This window comes from Perca fluviatilis, chromosome 19 (assembly GCF_010015445.1).
Source record: "Perca fluviatilis chromosome 19, GENO_Pfluv_1.0, whole genome shotgun sequence".
Taxonomy (NCBI): domain Eukaryota; kingdom Metazoa; phylum Chordata; class Actinopteri; order Perciformes; family Percidae; genus Perca; species Perca fluviatilis.
In genome coordinates this window covers 29540586-29561186 of record NC_053130.1, presented here as the reverse complement: position 1 = coordinate 29561186, position 20601 = coordinate 29540586, and the positions used below count along the sequence as shown (strand labels likewise).

The 20601-nt window shown below is 40.7% G+C and overlaps 3 protein-coding genes across 7 annotated transcripts in view; 2 read left to right on the top strand and 1 right to left on the bottom strand.

The window, feature by feature from the left end:
- Positions 1–1029: 1029 nt before the first annotated feature.
- LOC120547719 (putative nuclease HARBI1) lies at positions 1030–2955 on the top strand. Its single transcript, XM_039783337.1, has 2 exons — positions 1030–2091; positions 2493–2955. Exons 1-2 carry the CDS (start codon positions 1289–1291, stop codon positions 2713–2715), a joined length of 1026 nt encoding a protein of 341 aa, XP_039639271.1. The 5' UTR covers positions 1030–1288; the 3' UTR covers positions 2716–2955.
- Positions 2852–3924, bottom strand: LOC120547808 (myb/SANT-like DNA-binding domain-containing protein 4). Its single transcript, XM_039783503.1, has 2 exons — positions 3222–3924; positions 2852–3132 (listed from the first exon to the last, which is right to left on the bottom strand). Exons 1-2 carry the CDS (start codon positions 3676–3678, stop codon positions 2852–2854), a joined length of 738 nt encoding a protein of 245 aa, XP_039639437.1. The 5' UTR covers positions 3679–3924.
- Positions 3925–6362: 2438 nt separating this feature from the next.
- The window catches only part of vps8 (VPS8 subunit of CORVET complex), an 83230-nt gene continuing 68991 nt past the window's right edge, over positions 6363–20601 (top strand). For 3 of the 5 annotated variants that reach the window (XM_039783331.1, XM_039783333.1, XM_039783330.1), the window contains exons 1-7: positions 6363–6518; positions 9216–9284; positions 10418–10548; positions 11885–11938; positions 14632–14728; positions 15046–15078; positions 17486–17540. In XM_039783331.1, coding sequence (XP_039639265.1) covers positions 6447–6518; positions 9216–9284; positions 10418–10548; positions 11885–11938; positions 14632–14728; positions 15046–15078; positions 17486–17540 — 511 coding nt within the window. In that variant the 5' untranslated portion in view covers positions 6363–6446. The remainder of the gene's footprint in view (positions 6519–9215; positions 9285–10417; positions 10549–11884; positions 11939–14631; positions 14729–15045; positions 15079–17485; positions 17541–20601) is intronic. The other 2 variants (XM_039783334.1, XM_039783332.1) reach the window with 1 other exon arrangement.

Here is a 20601-nt window from a genome sequence, read left to right as displayed (position 1 = left end):
CATTCACGCCTTCATCTCCTCCCGACTGGACTACTGCAACTCACTTCTTCTCGGCATCAGCTCTACCAACATCAACCAATTCCAACTGGTCCAGAACTCAGCCTCCTGACTCATCAACCGCTCCAAATCCTGGCACCACATCACTCCAGTCCTAAAACAACTCCACTGGCTTCCCATCTCCCACCGGATCACCTACAAAATCCAGGTCCTCACCTACAAAGCCCTCCACCATCTGGCCCCCTCATACCTCACTGACCTCCTCTCCCTGTACCAACCCTCACGGTCAGGGCCGGCGATTGCCATAGGCGACCTAGGCGATTGCCTAGGGCGTCAAAAGTGTTGGGGGCGCCGTGTCGCCCATAGGTCTACTTCCCAATAATAATAGAATTAGAATGACAAGCGAAATAAAACGTGTTTATTAAACATGATCATCCTACGGAGCCCCCTCAGCCACACATTTACTTGTCAACCTTTCATTACGCGACATTTCCAGTCTATGGGTCAGACTCAAACACACGGAGCTCTGAAGCAGACCTGTGCGTCGCTTAGTGTCCACTCTCGCTGTAAAAATAGAGACGAGCAGCGGCACAGACACGACGCTGCTGCAGCGCGCCTTCCCTGGTCTGGGCAGCTTCAGGTTTATAATGGACGTGGATGTGTCCCTATTTGTGCATATTATTGTTTCCACCTCCGATGTAGAGCAGCGTACAGCCACTTCCCTAAACTGTCTGATTCAGAGACCAGCGTCCCAAACGGGGCTCTGTGTCTGTCAGGAGGTCTGAAATCTACCGTATCAGCAGAGCAATCACGTAATGCACAGCAGACTATGGTGCAGGTATAGATTATTTTCTGAAATATAGTGACTTTATTCTTGTAATATCGTATTATCACTTTATTTTTCTCACAATATCACGACTCCTCCAAACCAGAGAACACAGATGAGATATACTGTATTTTGAAAGTGCACAACGTTTTGAACATGAGCAGAAATCTTGCTCAAACACATCTGAAATATTACAGTCCAGGAGCCGGTTGCACCAACAGGGCTTACGCCTGGTCTTAAGGTAAGTAGGTCTTAACTCAGCATTCTAAGTCCGACCTAAAAGTTACGACAGTTGCACCGTCCAGGCTTAAGTCCTCTTCTCGCTAAGACCGGGCGTAAATCTTACACCTAGTCAGTAGCAGGCGTAAATTCAAAATCTAGGCCGTTAATAGCCGTTATCCGATAGATAATGTTTCTATAGTAACCACTTTGTAACCACATAACTAAAGACAGTAGCCTATAGACATGGCGCGCCTTATACACAGATTTTACAATGAGCGGGCTTTTAGACGGGAGAGAGTTATTAGGGACAGAAGCAATCCATTGGACATATACAATGATGAGGAGCTGATAGAGAGGTTTCGATTCTGTCGGAGGGATATATATGAACTTGTTGAAGAGCTGTCACCCGACTTACAGTATGTATCGAACCACAACGCAGCATTGACACCAGCGTTACAGCTGTTAATAGCGCTACGTTTTTATGCAAATGGTGCGTTTCAAAACACTGTTGGAGATATGATTAATGTCCACAAATCCACCGCATGCCGGGCAATCCGCAGAGTGTCACTGGCACTGAGCCGTCGCCTTCCGCGATCTGCTCACCTCCCCACTGAGGCCGAGTCTGCGGTGATGAAACACCGATTCCGCCGGGCCTCTGGCATTCCTGGTATTGTGGGCTGCATCGATGGGACTCACGTCCGGATCCAGGCACCATCTGATCATGAGTATCTGTATGTCAACCGCAAGGGATACCATTCAATCAATGTGCAGATTGCTTGTGACGCCAATTATAAAATCTTTAATTTGGTGGCGAGATGGCCTGGATCTACCCATGACGCACGCATCCTCCGGGAGAGTGCGTTATACCAGGATTTCGAGGCTGGAAGAGTAAACGGGCTGCTTCTCGGCGACAGTGGATACCCACTGAAACACTGGCTGATGACGCCTATAATTGCTCCGAGGACTGAGCAAGAACGACGGTATAACACCATCCACACCACCACTAGGTCACTCGTTGAGCGGTGCATCGGAGTCCTCAAGCGCAGGTAAAATCCTTTCCGCAGTGTCTGTTCCCCTATCCATGGTGCTGATGTAGTGCTGTCACTAGATCACTGAAAACTATATACATTGGCGGCTAGCAGTTGCTTCATATTTGTTAAAATATATTAGATTATGAAAAGTGAACAGTGAATTAAAGTGAATTTCGTTTTGGATAAATTGTATCTTAATTTTAATAAATTTTTCATAAACCAATTGCCTGTATTTAATAAATAAGAAGCAAATATAGCAATATAATTCAAAACGAAAAGACTACGAATATGGCGATCGTCAAAATAATCCCAAAAAATGTAATGTTAAATATTTAGTGACCAAGTTTTGCTCATTTATCAATAGTAAAAAAGTGACACATTTAGGTTTTACAATAATCATTGACTATTTTTTCTAGGTTTCATTGTCTTCATGGAGAGATGCGGATGCACCCTGAGCAAGTCTGCACCGTAATAGCAGCGTGCACTGTCCTCCACAACATCTGTGTCACAAAGAGGATCCTTCTTCCTAGGCAACACCATCAGCCGGTGCCGGAGGAAGGTGTCGACCCTGTGGACCATGCAGGGCATGACGATGTCGGTGGACGACTAGTCCGTACACGCATTATTAATGCTTTATAAATGTTACAAATAATTCTGCCAATTATCTGCAGGTTGTAAACCATAATAAGCCACAAAGAAAGTCCAGTTGGTCTATAATAAACTTTTTTTTTTATTTGTCATTGATTCATTGTACACAATTTGCCATTAGGCTTATTTACAGAATTACAAAAGACCGCCCATCCTCTTCAGAAATAGGCGAAGATGACCTGTTTATCTGTTGTTGGAGCAACTGTATTTCTAACAATATCTTTTGTTTTTCAAGTTCCAACTTTTCCTGCTCGGTCTGTAATTTTTTTGTTTCAGTCTCCACTCTAACAATTTCTTTCTCAAGAAGTGTCTGCTGAAGATTATCCAGCCTCCTCATCCGTTTCACCGGCGGTGCACCGCTGCTGTGTTCGTGAGAACTTTGTGGAGTGACTGGGTCCTCCATCGAGTCTAAAAATACAGATAATATGTCATAGGCCTATTGTTATAAGACAACTACTAAAACTGTTATTCTAGGCTACTCTAATATATATACACACCTTCACAAATCACACTCTCGCTTGAGTGATCGACATCCATCTCTGGAGAGACAGCAGTTTCTTCCATGTCGGTACCGCCACTTTCCGCACCGACCAAACCAATAAAAGCCGGGGAATCCTCTCCAAAGATATCCACAATGATGGTACTGTACACGGAAGATTTTGGGGGAGGACCCCCGCCGGTCGGGTGGTGTTTTTTTGCAGACAAATCTTTTTTTGCTTTGCTCAGGAGGTCTTTCCACTTCTTTCTTACATCGCTTTCTGTCCGAAGGCAGCCGGAGTCAGAGCAATCGTTAATCGCCTCTGTTATCTGTCTCCATGTTGTTTGTTTTTTCTTGTTTGTTATTGTATTTGATTGCTTGGCAGTCAGTGTGAGTCTGTGCTGACTGTACAGCTCTATTAACTTTCGTATCTCAATGTCGGTGAAATTTTCTTTTCTTTTTCTTTGCTCCTCCATTGATACGGCTAACGTTACAAGTTAACAAAACAGCGGAAGATAGTTTACAGCGTAACCTAGCAACGTTACAGCGTAACCTAGCAACGTACGCTGCTGGTCAACAACACATGGACGCGCAACGCTAAGACCAGGCGTAGTTAAGCCTAGGCTTAAGTTTGGTTGGTGCAACAGACGTTAGGTCAACTCTTAAGACTGGTCTTAACTAAGACCTACTTAGCAGTTAGGACCAGGCTTAGTAAAGCCCTGTTGGTGCAACCGGCTCCAGGGGTTTATTAACTCATTAAAATGAATTCATGTATCATTCAGGTGAATAATTTTAATATGCACATTTAAGGAGGTTACTTCCTCAACAAAAGATGCAAAAGAGAATGGAAGAGTAAATGTTGCCTAGTCTACATGTGTGATGACTCAGATATAATTAGAAACATCGATCCAAAGGAGAATAAGCAATACAGAATGCCTGAGAGCCTTACTGGAAAATATTCCATTATGTTTTTATATTTGGATTGTAATCTATGTTTCCCTTTACATAAAGATATTTCCAGCATAAATTGATTCAGAAAAAGGTTAAAAAAAACAGTGCATAAAAATTCCCCCAGAATCATATTCATGAGTCGTCCCCTACCACCCTGCAAAAAAAGATTTCGCGTTCGCGGGCCCTGACTTGCGCAATTGCATGCAAATTATCCAATCCAAAATTAAAAAAATAACATCGCCTCACAGGGGAATCAAACTCCAAACTCCCATGCCAAAGGTAAACGTACTATCCACTCACCTAGCAGATCTTACGGAACAATGAAAACTGTTTACCAATTGATTTCTTCAAGCCTTGGTTGCTCGGTAACGGTACTGTATACAAAAAATAGGTACTAGCTAACAAACTAACGGTTGTATGCTTTCACTGAAGACAGAAAGCGCAACTGTAGTATCCATTTTCCGCTAGAAATTCAATATATATAAACTTTAGAGACAAAACTTGCCAGTTTGTGCGGTCATGGAAGATGAACGTCCGCCATGATTTCGGTGCACGCGAGCAACGTGTTTTTGTTGTTACGTCACAGGGTGTGAATAGCTCAGCTGTGTGGCCGAGGCTATTCGTACCAGGGGTGCAAATAGACACTCCGCTCTTATATTCAAATAAGGGACCATGTTTATGTCTGCCTGACTCAACCCATGCTTTGAAGGCCCTTCTTGCCTCAGCATGTAGGGCCTATCTCTTCCACATAGCCATTCCAACGGCCTGGCTTGACTTTGTACAATCTGTGTGTCTTATACAGGGGCCTGCTCGAAACAAGGAGGGACTTCACAATATTCTCATACAGGGAGCACAGCTCAATACCATGTTGAGGGTTCTTATAATTAATATCACAGCCTGCAGTAGAATCTTTTGGTAATTCAGTGTTACTCAACAAGATGTCAGACTGAATATAGTATTCTTTAAGATCCTCCTCAGTCAGGTTAGGCCAATCTATTTTCCCCATACACATGGTGTTATCTACAGACACAAGAGTAGGTATATTGCCTAGATTTACAGGTAAAGAAAAAGGCACATGATCAGTTGTGGCAAATTCATAATTAATTCTCATGGCCTCTAAAGAATCATGTGCATCAGCCGTGCAAATGCAGTGATCTAGCCATGAGGTTGTGTGCCATGCCTCACAGATGTAAGTGTAGCTACTATCAGGCAAGAGCACTTTGCTAGAAAGAATCAGACCATTATCAGAACAAAACTGCAGTAAATATTTGGCAAATAAAGAGCTGCCATTGGAAACATCTGCATTGATATCACCCACAATAAAGAAGCATGTGGAAGCATTATCTTGAATGAAAGACATGACACAAGCCAATCTATTAAGATATTCATTTCCGAGAACACTCATAGGGTGTATAAATGTTTTTATTACCACAACTAAAATCAATTCCTATGGCCCAATCCATATCCAGTCTAACCACATTAACCAGCTGATCATATTTTTTACTTGATTTGCAATAAAGATAAAATATAATTAATAATTGTCTACTTATTATAGAACTTTATCACAGTTTGCTAAGATTACACCGGGGTGGCATAGATGTTCAGTTCTGCTGGGTGCCAGCAAATGAGGGGGTGAAGGGAATGGTGCAGACAAACTAGCAAAAGAGGCATCACTAAAGGAAATAACAATTCCATTTCCACTTGGAAAAGGAGAAGGAAGCTATGGTTAAGAACAAGGAATTGATATATGTCAGAAATGGTGAAAGGAAGGGAAAAGAAGGGGATATCATAAAATGCAAAAGTATGTCAGTACAAAGAATCATAGGGAAAGTACCAGGCGGGAGGAAATTAAAATGACAAGACTCAGAGTGGATCACACAGGACTGAATGGCACCTTGTTTTCAATGGGAAAAAGGAATGGTGAAAACTGTGGGGTTAAAGAAAAGGCTGAACATGTCATATGGTACTGCACATTAAATCAGGTGAAAAGACGGGTGTTTAAAGATAGGGTTCAGGAGGCAGGATTCAGAAGGAGAGGGGAAGGGGATAAAAATCACCAGGAAGGCACCAATTAAAACTTTGAAAAGACACAGGGTTGAGTAAAATTGAAGAGAACTGTAAAATGACATGATGTGACACACTCCTGTACACTAGGTGGCGATATGCACCTAAAAGTTGTTTGCAATCCGGCATTAAACAAGAGAAGAAGAAGTAGGCCTAATGGTAATAGTTCCTGCCAGAGGAACAGCAGAGGGACACAGTGAGCCTGTGCATGTAAATACCATACACAGCGATGTCGGACTCTCCGGACGCCCGCAGCCTACTCTCTGCTTCCTCACAGCTCAACCTGACGGAGATGGACGCGGTGAGAGACTCTATATTTATTCTAATGTCATCATGGCGATGGAAGGCTTGAGTGATGAATGACTCTGCAGCAGCAGTCGCTTGTTTTCCCGTCGGTAAACCATGATGGTTGCACAATTATTTCCTCTCTGTCCAGAGGAAAAACAATGACTATAATGATATATATATATATTTTTTTTTTTACAGTCTATGGGGGAAAACACGTTTTTGTTATAAACGAAAACCCACCACTAGCTAGTTCATGACAGGTCCAGCTACGCATGCTGGATTGTCCCATAGATGGCCACTGTAAACAAGGATGTCTGTGCTGTCACATTATTTAATGACAGTAACGTTAAGTGATAAGCGAAACGCCGGCTTTAGTTGAAACTACAAATCTTGCTTTTTTTAATGTTGAGCTTTGTGATCGTATCAAAACATTTATGAACAGACTAACGTTAGTCCTAACCTAACGAATGGACATTATCACGTGATCAAGTAACGTTATTGTTTACCATGCAGCTCATGCCAAAACGTAGCCAAACAAGAAATGTTGGCACTAGCTGTGCGCCAGACAGTGATTAATAATGTGTTCCCTTTCAGTAATGTTCAGTGTTTTTAAAGTAAAGGTAGGCTTAATCAGAGAGAATCTTTGGTTGTGAAACTCGCCGTCCGTGGTGCATTCAAGCGACGTCACTTCCGTCGTGTTTTACCTACTCGCCCAAACAGGAGTAAACTGATTCAAATGGTTGTTGTTTGCAAGACATATTGATTATATTCTACGTTATACATGGGACGTGATTTATTACATATGATAATTGCAGGTGATTCGATCTCTAATTACCAATGAGACTTTGACAGTGTGAGTTAACCTAAAAGGTGCTGACTGACTAAAACTGTTTGAGTCGTGACTCACTTGGATCTTTCACCTGTGTCTTTAAATTAACTGATGGGTCGCAAGTCTCTAGTATCATTAACTCGGATCAGTTGAGTCCTACTACAATTCAATCTAAAATGATAACTGCACCACACACAAATCTCTTGCAACATTAGCTACTAATAGTCCTAGCCATCTTAGCTGCCAAAAGCTTTATAATTTACAATTTCGTAGTCAGCAACAACAACAACAACTCCACAAGTCAACTCAAGCGACCGAGTGAGCAGAGACAGTAGCAGGTTATAGGAACTTACCGACCCGCAGACTAAGAGCCGGAAACATTGCAAGCTCGCAGACCATGGGACTCACTCATGAGTCCTCAAGTGAGTCAAGTCAGTTGCGCGAATCAACCGGCTACGTTGTCATGAGTGGATCTGTAGAGCGAGTGAAGTCTCTCCTTGAGTCAGGGTGAAAAGCAAATCCACAACAAAAGCAATTTTTTCACTTCTGAAATAACATACAATGTTCTGCACGTAGCCTAGGCTTACTGTAGGTTTGGTGTATAAATGTAGTATATTAAAATGCAATTAGGTCGAGCAGACAGTCCGAAACATTGCAAGCTCGCCTCGGCTCGCAGACCATGGGACTTATGAGTCACTCATGAGTCCTCAAGTGAGTGAGTGACTCAGTCAGCTGGCTATGTTGTCATGAGTGGATCTGTAGCAGACGAGCGAGTGAAGTCTGTCTTCGAGTCAGGGTCAAAAGCCATTCTTTCACTTCTGAAATAACATCATTATAGGTTATAGGTTTGGCGTATAGATGTAGCATATCAAAATTAGGTTGATCGATTTAATAAAAAAAAAAAAAAAAAAAAAAAAAAAATATATATATATATATATATATATATATATATATATTTTTTTTATATATATATATATATATTCACTGCAGGACTTTCTCCGTTCCTGTTTCTATGTCTACATTGAAAGCCTATATATCAGATCTGAAATAGTGAGTCTGCATCGAGTGAATCCACAGAACTTCCTACTAGAGCTGGGCAATATATCAATATTATATTGATATCGTGATATGAGACTAGATATTGTCTTAGATTTCGGCTATCGTAATATAGCATAAGTGGTGTCTTTTCCTGGTTTTAAAGGCTGCATTAGAGTAAAGTGATGTCATTTTCTGAACTTACCAGACTGTTGTAACTGTTGTATTATTTTGCCTTTCACTTAGTCATTATATCCACATTACTGATGATTATCAAAAATCTCATTGTGTAAATATTTTGTGAAAGCACCAATAGTCAACACTACAATATCGTTGAGGTATCGATATCGAGGTATTTGGTCAAAAATATCGTGATATTTGATTTTCTCCATATCGTCCTACTACTTTAGTGGCTAGAGACAATGGGCTAGGACTGAGTTTTCTTGGCGATTTAGCAATACTGACTCAAGTGACTCGCACAACCCGGATCAGTTTAGTGAGTGACTAAGAATAACCCAAATCGAGTGTGCCAGGCTTATGCTTAGTGGTCAGGCAGCTTTATGACAATAATTGTCCGATGAGTCCGATTTGGTCGTACGAGACTATATCGACCCACCATTAAAAATAAATAAAAATATAAAATAAAAAGGAGTGGGAGATATAAACTTTGTGATGATTTCTTTTTTTTTTCTTTTCTTCTTCAGTTTAACAGGATTGTTTTCTTGGCAACAGTAAGGCCATCGGGCCATGGTTAATGTTGAACCCTGTTGCACACAACAAAGAAAGCACAAAGAAACAAATACTGCTTTCTTACCCTTCATTTCTTTGTAATACTTCTATCCTCAGATTGATGATAAGGAATTTGACATTCCCCAAGTGGACACACCTCCCACACTGGAGAGCATCCTTAATGAGGTGAGAACATGTTACTCTTTGACTACTACACTGTGCTATACTGCATCACACGCTGTCAACAGTGTAACAACAACTTTTTGAAAGTCATTTTAATCCACTTTAAGAAGCTGCACCACTACTCTTGTGTCTGTCTGTCTGTCTGTCTGTCTATCTGAGAATAATGACATTTTCTATGGAAGCAGTTCTGATCATTGACTCAGGATGACCCTTTTTAAATCAATATTTTGTGTCAAATTATTGATTTCTTTAGTAAGTACGGTGTAATAAGCGGCATAATGTAAAGCAAGTGGGTCATTATCCCTCCCACAGTCATCATTAGTTAAAAAAAAAAGTTTGGGAAACTTTATTTGCATATGTTGATAAAATGTAATGTATACTGTAAATAGTTACCAGGTGCATTTATTTATCTCAGCTGCAGAGTAAACAAGGGCTGTATTTGAAACAGGTCTATTTTAGATACTTTAGTTCTATTTACTTTATTTTTATATGATATTCTATCATACTGGTGTAAGAAACTTCCCTGTAAACTCATCACTTCCTGTTGTCTTGATAAATTCAGTGTAATGTACATTCCACAACACTAACTCTATCAGTACAACAGAGACGTGTCAAACTCACCACTGCTGCTCTTACGTTCTCTTTTTAACACTAATGGTGTAACGCGTTAAGGAACTATATTGCACTTGTTGTGTTGACCTGTCGTCAACTTCAGGCCTTCCCAAACAGACTTGAGGTCATAAACAAATTTGTACTTAATTTCTTTCTTATATTCAAGTTTGGCCCTTCAGTCCATTTGTCCTATCGCTGTGAGTGGGACAAGTGATACACTGATAAAAATGGGCTTAGCATCTTTTAGCAGTAACAGTGGTTAAAACCACCCAGGATCAAGTTTAGGCCATTCGCTTAAACAGTCTGAAGTTGTTTGGGATACTGAGAAGATAACGGCGGAAGCAGATTTAACATTAGCTTAGCAATGAATATATGGGGATTCCCCGGGCAGGTAGAAGGTTCTTACTGATACAGACAGTAGTTTGATATCAGGTAAACATATTTGTTTGTGGACCCCCTCCACAATGGATGTAGGTGAGCCTTGTAGCTGAAGTGTTTGTTTTTGTCCTATGTGGTATCTGCAGCTGGAGGATGAGGAGGAACCATTTGTGTTAGAGGATAACTGCGTGCTTAACACAGATAACATGGATGCTCACTCCTGTGACACCTCCTCTCTGGCCAGCTCGGACAGTGGAGACCCAGCACATCTTAAACGGCATGTACACACATACATACAGACACACACACGCACACACTCCTTGTGCATCCCATTGGGTAGCAGCGGCATTTATGTTGCTTTACTCTTCTGGAGTCTGTGTTTTATATCTGTTGCAACACTTATTGTACTCTTGAAAGATGCTAAATATACTGTATAAACTTATATAATTACTAACTTACTCTCTCTTTTGTAATAATACATTTTAAGGGGCGCTATGCAGTTTTGGCACTTTTTGCTCGCAGGTTTCTCTAGAGCTACGCCTACAGTTTCGAAATAGATATTTGGCAACACTGTCGTAAAAACTCGTTGGCGACTCTCCCCCCCCCTCCCCATCTTCTCCTTCTGGTGGCGAACGCACGGAGCCATGTCCACCGACTATGCTAACATCTCCGCTAACTAGCTAGCTAGTAACCTGTAACAGACAGTGATCATAATAAAAACCTTTACAGACAATAGCAAACATCCTGAGGTCACAATAACTAGAAATACAAAGATTAAACAGAGGTTATCCCAAAGATACTTACAAGTGCAAAAGCAAGAAGGCCAAGTCAGCATCAGATTTGCAGGCTTTTATTTGTCTCAGTTCTCGCCATTCTGAAAACGCAGGTCCGATGTTTACTTGTGTCTGACTCCTCGCTCGGTCAGTCTGCCTTTTCCTCTTTCTCTGTTCCTCCGACAATACTTTCCTAGCTTTCTGCTTCTTTGTTTGCCGGCTCAGCCATGACAATAGTGTGAAAAACTATAAATCGCTACCTTGTTCTTATAGCTAGCCGGTTCCTGGATGGGGGTGCATATATGTGCAGTGCCATAATTTGTTACATCGCGAGACCTGATATCACGCGATACTTCCTGACGCTGAGTCCGGTGGCCCGCCAGCCCAAAGTTGCAAGGGTGGTTTTTCTGCTCACAGGCGCTAGGGGGAAGCGAGACGACCACCATTCAACCCGAAAAAAGTCATATAACCATTCCAGTGACTCCGAAGCTGTTCAGTTAACGTAAATTAAGGTAAAAAAAAACTGCATAGTTCCCCTTTAAACAATTTTAAAGGGGAACTAACAACAAAAAAAAACAAATAATGTTGTTGACAACATCATTTTCACTGTTTTATTAACTTTAGGCTTCATTACACCAGTTTAACGTCACATTCTTCCAGCAATCAAATTTTCTTTTTATATGACTTGCAATTTTTATTTTATTAGAAACACATCAGTCATACTCAACAGATGACATACAGTATGATATATACTATTCCAATCTGACTCAAACAAGAATATTAACTAAGTTCTTTTTTTTTAACAACCCATTTAATTTGTACCACACTTTTTAATCATAGTGATTCGCTCATCTGTGGTGCCTCCGCTGCCTCACTTAGGTGGCAAGCTAGCAGGTGAGTCTGCAGATTTGTTATCATTGTAGAGCAACTAAAAAGTGACAACCCTAACTATGTATAACAATCTAAAAAACAAGCTGTCTTAATTAGATAGATTTGAAATATGTCAAATTTAAATATTACATTGAAAACCAAATGCAATTTAATTTACCTAAAGTACACCCTAATGTCAGAGTACACGCCTGGAAAAATATATTTTAAAATATAATGTAAAATATATTTGAATGCTAAAGTACTATAAGCTTAAGTTAGAAACATATTTTATTTAGAACCTTTGTTTAAGTGTGTGTGAACAAAGCTTCACTCTGGGTCAGTTTGGGACACAGTGCTTTACTAATAGTGCAAAGCTGGAGACATCTGTAGGGTGGGTAGGGTGTGTAGTTTTCTGGACAGTAAGTCAAAGACTCCATACAGATGCTGCTGCAGCAACCAAAGCAAAGCAAGCATTAGCCAACTAACCATTAAATAGTCCAGTTAAGAAGTGACCACCAGTTCAAAAAAGACAATGTTGTGCACATCCATGTGGTTGCTGACGCAAGTGTCTTTGCTATTTTAAGACCGTCCAGGAGCCTCGTTGTTTAAAGCAAATGCACCTGCGCCCATCTTTGCACCCATGGTCTTATAGGGAGGTGTGTTCAGATGAATTCTTGTATTGCTATCTTGAGGCAGTGGGAAGTGATCGTGCCATTGACCAACAAAAACCTGGTCTAAGTCGATAGCGCAGCATTTCATTGTTATTTTAACAGCGCATTAGTAAAATGCGCCTAGGCTTATGCACAGCGCGCACACTATGCTTGTTACACACACACAGGGAAGCGCAGCAGCATACAAACATGCAAAAGATTACAAATAAAAATATTATGGTGCAAATCCGCCATCATAATAGCAATGCACCAAGGTACAAAGCGCCTGGCTTTTAAAGGGAATGGGAGATGACACTGATTGGTTTATTGCATGTTATGCCCAAAACACACCTATGAATGAATGAAGACACTGTGCCCTATCTTGCACTCAGCGCAATTGCCTTTGTACACCGACGCATGTATCATTCCTATTTTGCACCCAACGCACAGCGGACTTTTCCCTCCACAGACACACGTCGGTAAATTAGGGAATGTATTTGCGCTCCCGGGGGCGGTTCAGCGAAAAGAGGAGGAGCGTTCCGGCGCAAACGTTACTTTGTGCTATTCTGCAGTTTCAGAAAACAATTCCGCCACTGACCAGGAAAAACCTGGTCTAAAGTCAGTGGCGCTAGTCTAAAGTCAGTGGCGCTAGTCTAAAGTCAGTGGCGCTAGTCTAAAGTCAGTGGCGCTAGTCCAAAGTCAGTAGCGCGTTATTCAGATGCTATTTTAGGGGCGCATGCTTGGCCATAAAGTAGCGTGTGCACAACGCGCATACACTTCTCTCATCTACAGCAGTTCCCATTTTTGAAAACCATACATAATTACAAAGAAAAATATTACTGAAAATGCGCTTCATGTGTTTGGATAGATCAGGAGGCACTTGCAGTCCTCAAAAAGTCGCAGCATTCTTTGTGGCTTGTTGTGTTTTACACATTTCCATGAATCATGGATGTGTTGATGACATAAATGAGGAGATATTAGAGGACTTAAGGAGACGTGATGTTGAACTACGGTGGGATTGGACACTCCGGTGGAATCTGGTCCGGGAGTAATGCGCGATGCGCTCCTGATGGAGCGGGTGGACGGAGATGAAGTGGGGGGAGGAGGAAGGGGCACAACAGGTCCAGGTGGTGCGTTTGGAGGCCCACGCTCCATTGCTGCAGCAATCCTCTCCAGACTTGAGGAGATGCGCCCGAGTGGCCGCAGCAACATCGCCACCCAGTCAAGACGGGCATTTATTACTTTGCCGCATCTCGCATCGGCAGCTCCCGCTGGCGTGCGCCAGGCAAATCCGCCGTCATAATAGCAATCCGCCATGGAACAAGCGCCATGCTCTTAAAGGGAATGTGAGATGACGCTCTGATTGGTTTATTGCACATTATGCCCAAACCACACCTATCTACTTCAGACCAACCCATTTTAGATTTGCGTCGGGCGCAAGAGTCATTTATCCCGCCGGTATAATAGCAACAGCGCCCGAGATCCGCCCACAAAGCTACTTGCGTTTTGCGTTTCATACTTGCGTTTCAGATCGTTAAAATAGGGCCCACTAAGTACAACCCTATTGAACCATGCGCACGGACCCTTTTTTCTGCCGTCAAACTAGGAAAAGTGGATTTGGACGCGCCCTAAACGCACCTGCGCCATGCGCTTTATGCTGTGTGCTTGGATCGTTAAAATAGGGCCCTAAATGTTCAAAGAAGTTAAAGTCCGCACAACAGCTTAATGTTCCGGAAAAAATACTTTAATAGTGCAAGGCACATCATTTCTACAATTTGGCCTTCCTCAGGATGAAGGAAGGTGTCAGGTTCCTCACACCTGAGGAAGGCCAAATTGTGGGCCGAAACGTTGCGGGCCTTATTTTGCACTATTAAAGTATTTCTTTGGAGCATTAAGCTGTTGTGTGGACTTTACCTTCTGAAGACGTGACCACCAGCCAAACAACACAAACACCCACTATAACTTATTTTTTATGCATACCTTCTTGTCTTTGCATGTACAAGGTAATTAAACAGAAAATGTCTTCCTTGTGTGTGTGTCTGTGTGTGGACATGTACATGTGTGAAGAAGGAGGAGGACAATGGATCTGAATGCGACGGTTCATGGGTCTGTTCTACGACACAGCCTGCTGAAGGGCATCTCTGCACAGATTGTCTCTGCTGCTGTAAGACACATGCACACAAAACCTGTGTTTTTGATTAGAATACAGCTTTAGTACTGTGCTTTCCAAAATGTGGACGACAAATAATAATGATATAACATCTTAGAAACGAGGAGTAGTCAATTTAATTTAATCTGTCAATGACAGGGTTCTGTTTTTGTTTGGAAATATGATTATCAGTTAGTAATTCTATGTATATTACTACTTTTTATTATTACTATAACTAACTATAAAGTCTTTCCTTTTGTACTAGCTTCAGAATTTTTCACATGTTGCAGTACACTAATCAATTATAATAAACATTTGCATATTTTCCTCAGGACAAAGTGGATGCTGGACTGCCAACTGCTATAGTGAGTATTATTTTATTTAACTAAGCCTAGATAGATGGTATTAGTTTAAAGGCGAATTTGGTAAGGCACCATATAACTTTTGATGGCTGACTATGTTTCATAGGGCACTTTAGCAATTTATAATTTCAAAGGAGGCTATATAAAAGAGATAAATATAAGATTTAAGGTGTTGCTTTTGGCATTTTACCTATATCAACAGATGATAGTTGATAGAATGATGATGATGATGATGATGATGATGAAATAAATGGAGAAAGAGGGCTATGACATGCAACGTCAACCAAAATTTGTTGCACCATAACCATTAGGCTGCCGGGATGCCCCACATTCAAGGTTTTTGCATTTATTTGAATTGCTTATTATAATTTGTATCAACTACAAACACTACTGTAGATCAGTGTAAGAAGGTTTTACAGAAAAATACAACAAAAAGCAAAGTTGAACATATTTTTGAAAGCAGACAAAGCATTTACATAGAACTCTGAACTGTAGTGTGAAAATAGTGAGAGGTGTAGTGGAGTAGCAAGTCAATGTTTGCCTAATATCGCAAATCACAAATTAGCCTGAGAAGGCTTTACAATCTGTACAACATACATCACCCTCTTTCCTTTGAACCCCCATATCAGATAATTAAAAACTCCCCAAGAAAAACCCATGGATTTTATGGAAGAATCATCAGGGAGAGCAACTCAGGAGAGAACCCTCTCCTAGGACGGACATACTTGCAATAGAGACGTATGTACAATACAGAACAGACCTAATAGTAATATAGTCATTGTAGCAGTGAATATAAAAGAGTGAAATATTCACTGTGTCAGAGGTGCAATCCTGATTCATGTAAACGTGCAAGCAAGAAAGCACACTTTTTGAGACCGTATGAACCTAATATTTGCAGTGTTTGCAGGTGAAAGCAGTCAGTCATTGTCAGTGTGTTTAGGGACATATATAAAAGATAACACCAAGGTTCCTTACGGTGGTGCTGGAGGCCAGGGCAATGACATCCAGAATAGCTATATTATTAGATAATGAGTTTCGGAGGGCCAAGTATCAACAAGACCACAGGGCCAAGCATGGTGGCTCAGTGGCCAGCACTGTCATCTCACAGCAAGAAAGTACTGCTGAGTAATGGGTTCGATCCCCAGACCGGGCCTTTCTGTATAGAGTTTGCATGTTCTCCCTATGTTTGCATGGGTAAATGTTAGGTAAGTGCTCCTGTCAGTACCCCTGACCAAGGCACTGGTAGAAGAAGTGGAGCTGTTCCCCTGTGCTGTGGCTGCCCACTGATCCCATGTATAGGATGGTTTAAATGAAGAGGACAAAATTCATTTAAATGCATGTAGGTGCTGAGTAATTACAATAAAGGAATCTTATCTTAGTACAGATATCTTCAACAGTCACTGCAGGTGCGCCACCAAATTATAGTTAATTTTTGAAGTTTTTTTCCAAATTAAAATGTCTTAACATGAATCCAATGTATTATTAGCAAATATAAATCACTGATGATAGGTTTACTGGCCTATAGGTAATGTAGTCACTAAGGTAGACATGCTAAGGATTCAGTGTACCACATGTACAGTATGTGCAACATTTAAAGATGATTTATAAAATCATGCCCACAATAATTATTTTAATAGCTTAGTATTCTATGCACTAAAGAAATATGTATAAAGGCTTTAGGCCGCCCTGCACTTTATTGTAAGCCCAATTTAATATGCAACTTAATTTTATACAATATACAGTATGTAGTAGGGGGGGGTCCCTGCTCTGTCTCTTTTTCAGTTTAGGGGTCCTTGGTTTAAAGCATGTTGAAGACCCCTGTCTTAGTACATTACCTTCAGTTTTGCCTGAGTTTAACATCAGGAAGTTATAGATCATCTAGGTTTTTAGTATAAGTGTTTCCGTATAATATTGCCTAAAGGAAGCAAATATAAGGTGAATAGAATTTATCCAAGCACAGAGCCTTGTGAATAACTATAGCCTGCATGGAGAATTTGTTGTTAACAAACTTAGATTGATCTGATAAAAATGACTTAAACCAGCTTAGTGCTGTTCCTTTTTAATGCCAAATAAATGATCCAGTCTCTGTAATAGGATGTGATGGTCATTTGTGTCGAATGTGGCACCAAAGCAGAAAGAGAATGTGAGGTTGGTCACATTTGCAAGAGGTTTCATAGTTTATAAAAATGCAGCTCAATGAGAATACTGCTATTGAAAGATTGTTCAAAAGAGCAACCACTATTACTATAAAGTACACCCACAGGTAGGTTCATGGTTGTGGTTTTTGATTGTGTGGGTTTTGGTGGAGGCAGAACGTTTGATATTATTTTATGTTGTTTTGCTTTTGTTTAGCTTTTCCTGACTTCTTCTGATTAAGTCTAAGCTGTACTTTTTTTTTTTTTTGGTTCAGACCGTGGCAGGTGTGATTGCTGTAGGAACGTCTCATGGTCTGGCTCTGGTCTTTGGTGAGTGTAAACTTGAGTACACTCTTTATATACACAGTGATATAAATTATATTTTCACATTTTAAACTTTTTACAATGCAACAGTGTAAATTAAGCTAATCGAGTGTAGTTAACAGTTATTTCTCATAAAACAAGTCATGTAAAGCAGGTCTAGATCATAGTTTTAAATTATGAAACAATGCTTCACTTCCAATTTAAATTAATAAAAAGTGTATAAATTGTGGGGAGGCAATGGTAAGCAGTGTTGCATGTTACTGATGTTGTTGCTCTTGCTGAATATGAGAATGTTGTCATGTTTATAAAAAGTGTGAGAAATTGAGGTTGCCTAACTAATATGGTACTTAATTAGAAACTCCTTATCTCACATTAGAATCATTTGTTTCAACTTAACATTAGTATTAATAATAACATTGAGTCGTATGTATGAATGCATGTCATCACCAAAACAATGAGCCTCCTCTATAAACAAGCCTATAGTTGATGGTATGTTCTCTTTTAAAGAACAATCCATGTATCTAGGATATCTATCTCTTGGGGTCTGTTAAAACCTGAAAGTAGAGTTGGATAACCGTAGCAAAGGATGTCAAGCAGCAACCTGCAGTGCTGAGAAATAAAGCCAATGCAGAAGTGCCAAGTTTATAGAATAGCCACTTGAGGCTTGCTCCAAAAGCAAGTCAATATCCATAAATCCTGTGTTAAAATGCCCAACTTTACAGCAGAAATAAACATGATACAATACAGAACAGGCCAAAAGTTTGGACACACCTTCTCATTCAATGTGTTTCCTTTATCCTTTACTGTAAAAAAAATACGCTTTGGTCTCTATAGCTGGGAGGGGGGGCTATAGCTCCTCAAGACCCAAGTAAAGTTCCTGTGTCAGTCTTCTCAACAACGCACAAAACAAAACAAGCTGCGGTAGCATGGGGAGAATCATTTGGAGTCAGTTTGGAAAATCTCACAACAATTCCAACACCAGAGAGAGGATACGAGAGGACAGGGAAGCCCGTCTTCTATCCAATCAATTACATGTATTGGGAGATGCGGCTCACGTATGTGGTGACGACAGGACGTAGTTATGCGATGTATAGTTCTTTAGTGCGCTTGCATAACTGTGAAACCAAAACAAACCGCATCAGTGTATACTATATAACAAAGACATGAACCTTGGTCTGGACTTTGCTTCAAACATTCAGGTCTGAAAAGGCCTGATGGTCAAGTGACAGGTGGCTGCCATCACAGGAAGTCTCCAGAGCCACCAGAGCTGCCCACTCTGAGCTTAATTTTGTCTCTTTAGAAACCTATAGGTGACATCACAGGAACCACTTCAGTATTTTATTCAGTCTATGGTTTATGTGCATGATCATACAAATATCTCTCCCATCATACACACACATCCACAAATACTGACTGTAGTCTGTGCAAATGCTATGATTCCCTCTAGTGTCTGTCCTTTACATACACACCTAAACATAGGCTTATTGTATCATAAGTAGAAAACGAGTGCCTCACTTCTTTGACTTCTTCGACAGTCCTGTTCTGAGAGCTGAGTAAGGTTTATTTACACAAACACTCAGGCCATCTGGCAGAAACACAAGTTTTCACATTTATTTTGAATGGGGGTACTGTGTTTTGTCAGTTGAGGGGTGCAGGGTGGTGCCAGAAAAACCAGTAGCAGCCTGCAGGGACAAGTTAAGACAGATTCAACTTTTGGAGACGCGCAACCCAACATCAACCTGCAGTGGCCAATCATGTAACCGGTGATCAGACTTGTCAGTCGGTTTTGAGAGTACTGTACAGTAAACGCAAAAAAAACACAAGTACTGAACTGCCCAGGAGTTTGTGCAACAACAGCTGACTGTTTTCTGCAACAAGCTCCAACACAAAGCACAGTCGCTCGTCTCTATTCTTTTTCTTTTTATCTTTCTCTGCGAAAGGAAGCTGCCTTCAAGTGCGGTTGGAAATGATGGGATCATAAAAACGATCTGACGGAAAACAATAATTGTAAAATATAAGGTCTACTTGTGATACATTGGGGGCTAAAGAACACAAAAGGATACCACACAAATTTAAGTTACACTCTCAGCGGTGCACAACCCTGCAGCGAATTACTTGCTTTGGTCTGAATGTGCCCTAAAAGAAGTTTGCGATTTCTGTGGGTGCTCCAGTGTCCTCACACAGTCATGTAAAAAGTAATGCAGACTACATACATAATAAATATGAACTTTAAAGTTAAAACTTTCTTAAAAGTTTAGAATGGTTAGAATGGTTATATACGGTATTTCACGCTGTTCCTTAAGGTCTCTTAATAGAGAGCTGAAGTCCTGCCCTTCTAATTCCGGTCCATGGGACCTTAATTCGGAAAAAATATGAACGAGAGTCAATGGAGAGATAATAATTTTTTTTTGATCCCGTTTGAATTGAGCCATGGATTACAGATATGATGTTCGTCAATTTAAAACATTATTTTTCAACCGAAGAAAGTCTCAGTTTATTGTTAAACTGTTGAAGTGTAAGACTGTGAATCAAACTGTGGAACAGTCTCATTTTTGAAAAATTATATAAAAGGAATTAAAGGAAGGGGTGATTTTGAGCGCGACCCGTTCGACCAGCAATTATCACAACAAGTACACAAATAATCCCCAGCAACTGCTAATTAAGTATAATCAAATTTATTAACGTCACAATTATCAGTAGCCAATCAATAATCCTTCAATAATAAAACGTGTATACCTTTTACAATATCACAACCAAACAAAGCAAAAACAAAAGCAGCATGTCTTGTGGACACGTCTGTGTCTGTGTGTGTGTGTGAGTGTGTGTGTGTGAGAGAGAGTGAGTGAAAGAGGAGGGGCGGTGTCGAAGTGTAGTTCTAATACAAAAACAACTCCAAAAATGGCTACTCCTGTGAGCTGCACAAAACCATTTAGCCTCAAGAGGGCGGTAGTGGTGCTGGGTGCACGGAGAGGGGCTGAAGAAGCCGAGGTGGGGGTTGCTAGGCAACGCGCACGTTTATACCATATGCTAGATCACCTATTAGCTCTATACAAACTCCACGTGGTTA

Coding starts and splice junctions, on each gene's coding strand:
- LOC120547808 (XM_039783503.1), bottom strand. CDS start 3,678: ATGGAGGAGCAAAGAAAAAGAAAAGAAAATTTCACCGACATTGAGATA. Junction 3,133..3,221: donor CGAGAGTGTGATTTGTGAAG/GTGTGTATATAT, acceptor CTGTATTTTTAG/ACTCGATGGAGGACCCAGTC.
- LOC120547719 (XM_039783337.1), top strand. CDS start 1,289: ATGGCGCGCCTTATACACAGATTTTACAATGAGCGGGCTTTTAGACGG. Junction 2,092..2,492: donor ATCGGAGTCCTCAAGCGCAG/GTAAAATCCTTT, acceptor TATTTTTTCTAG/GTTTCATTGTCTTCATGGAG.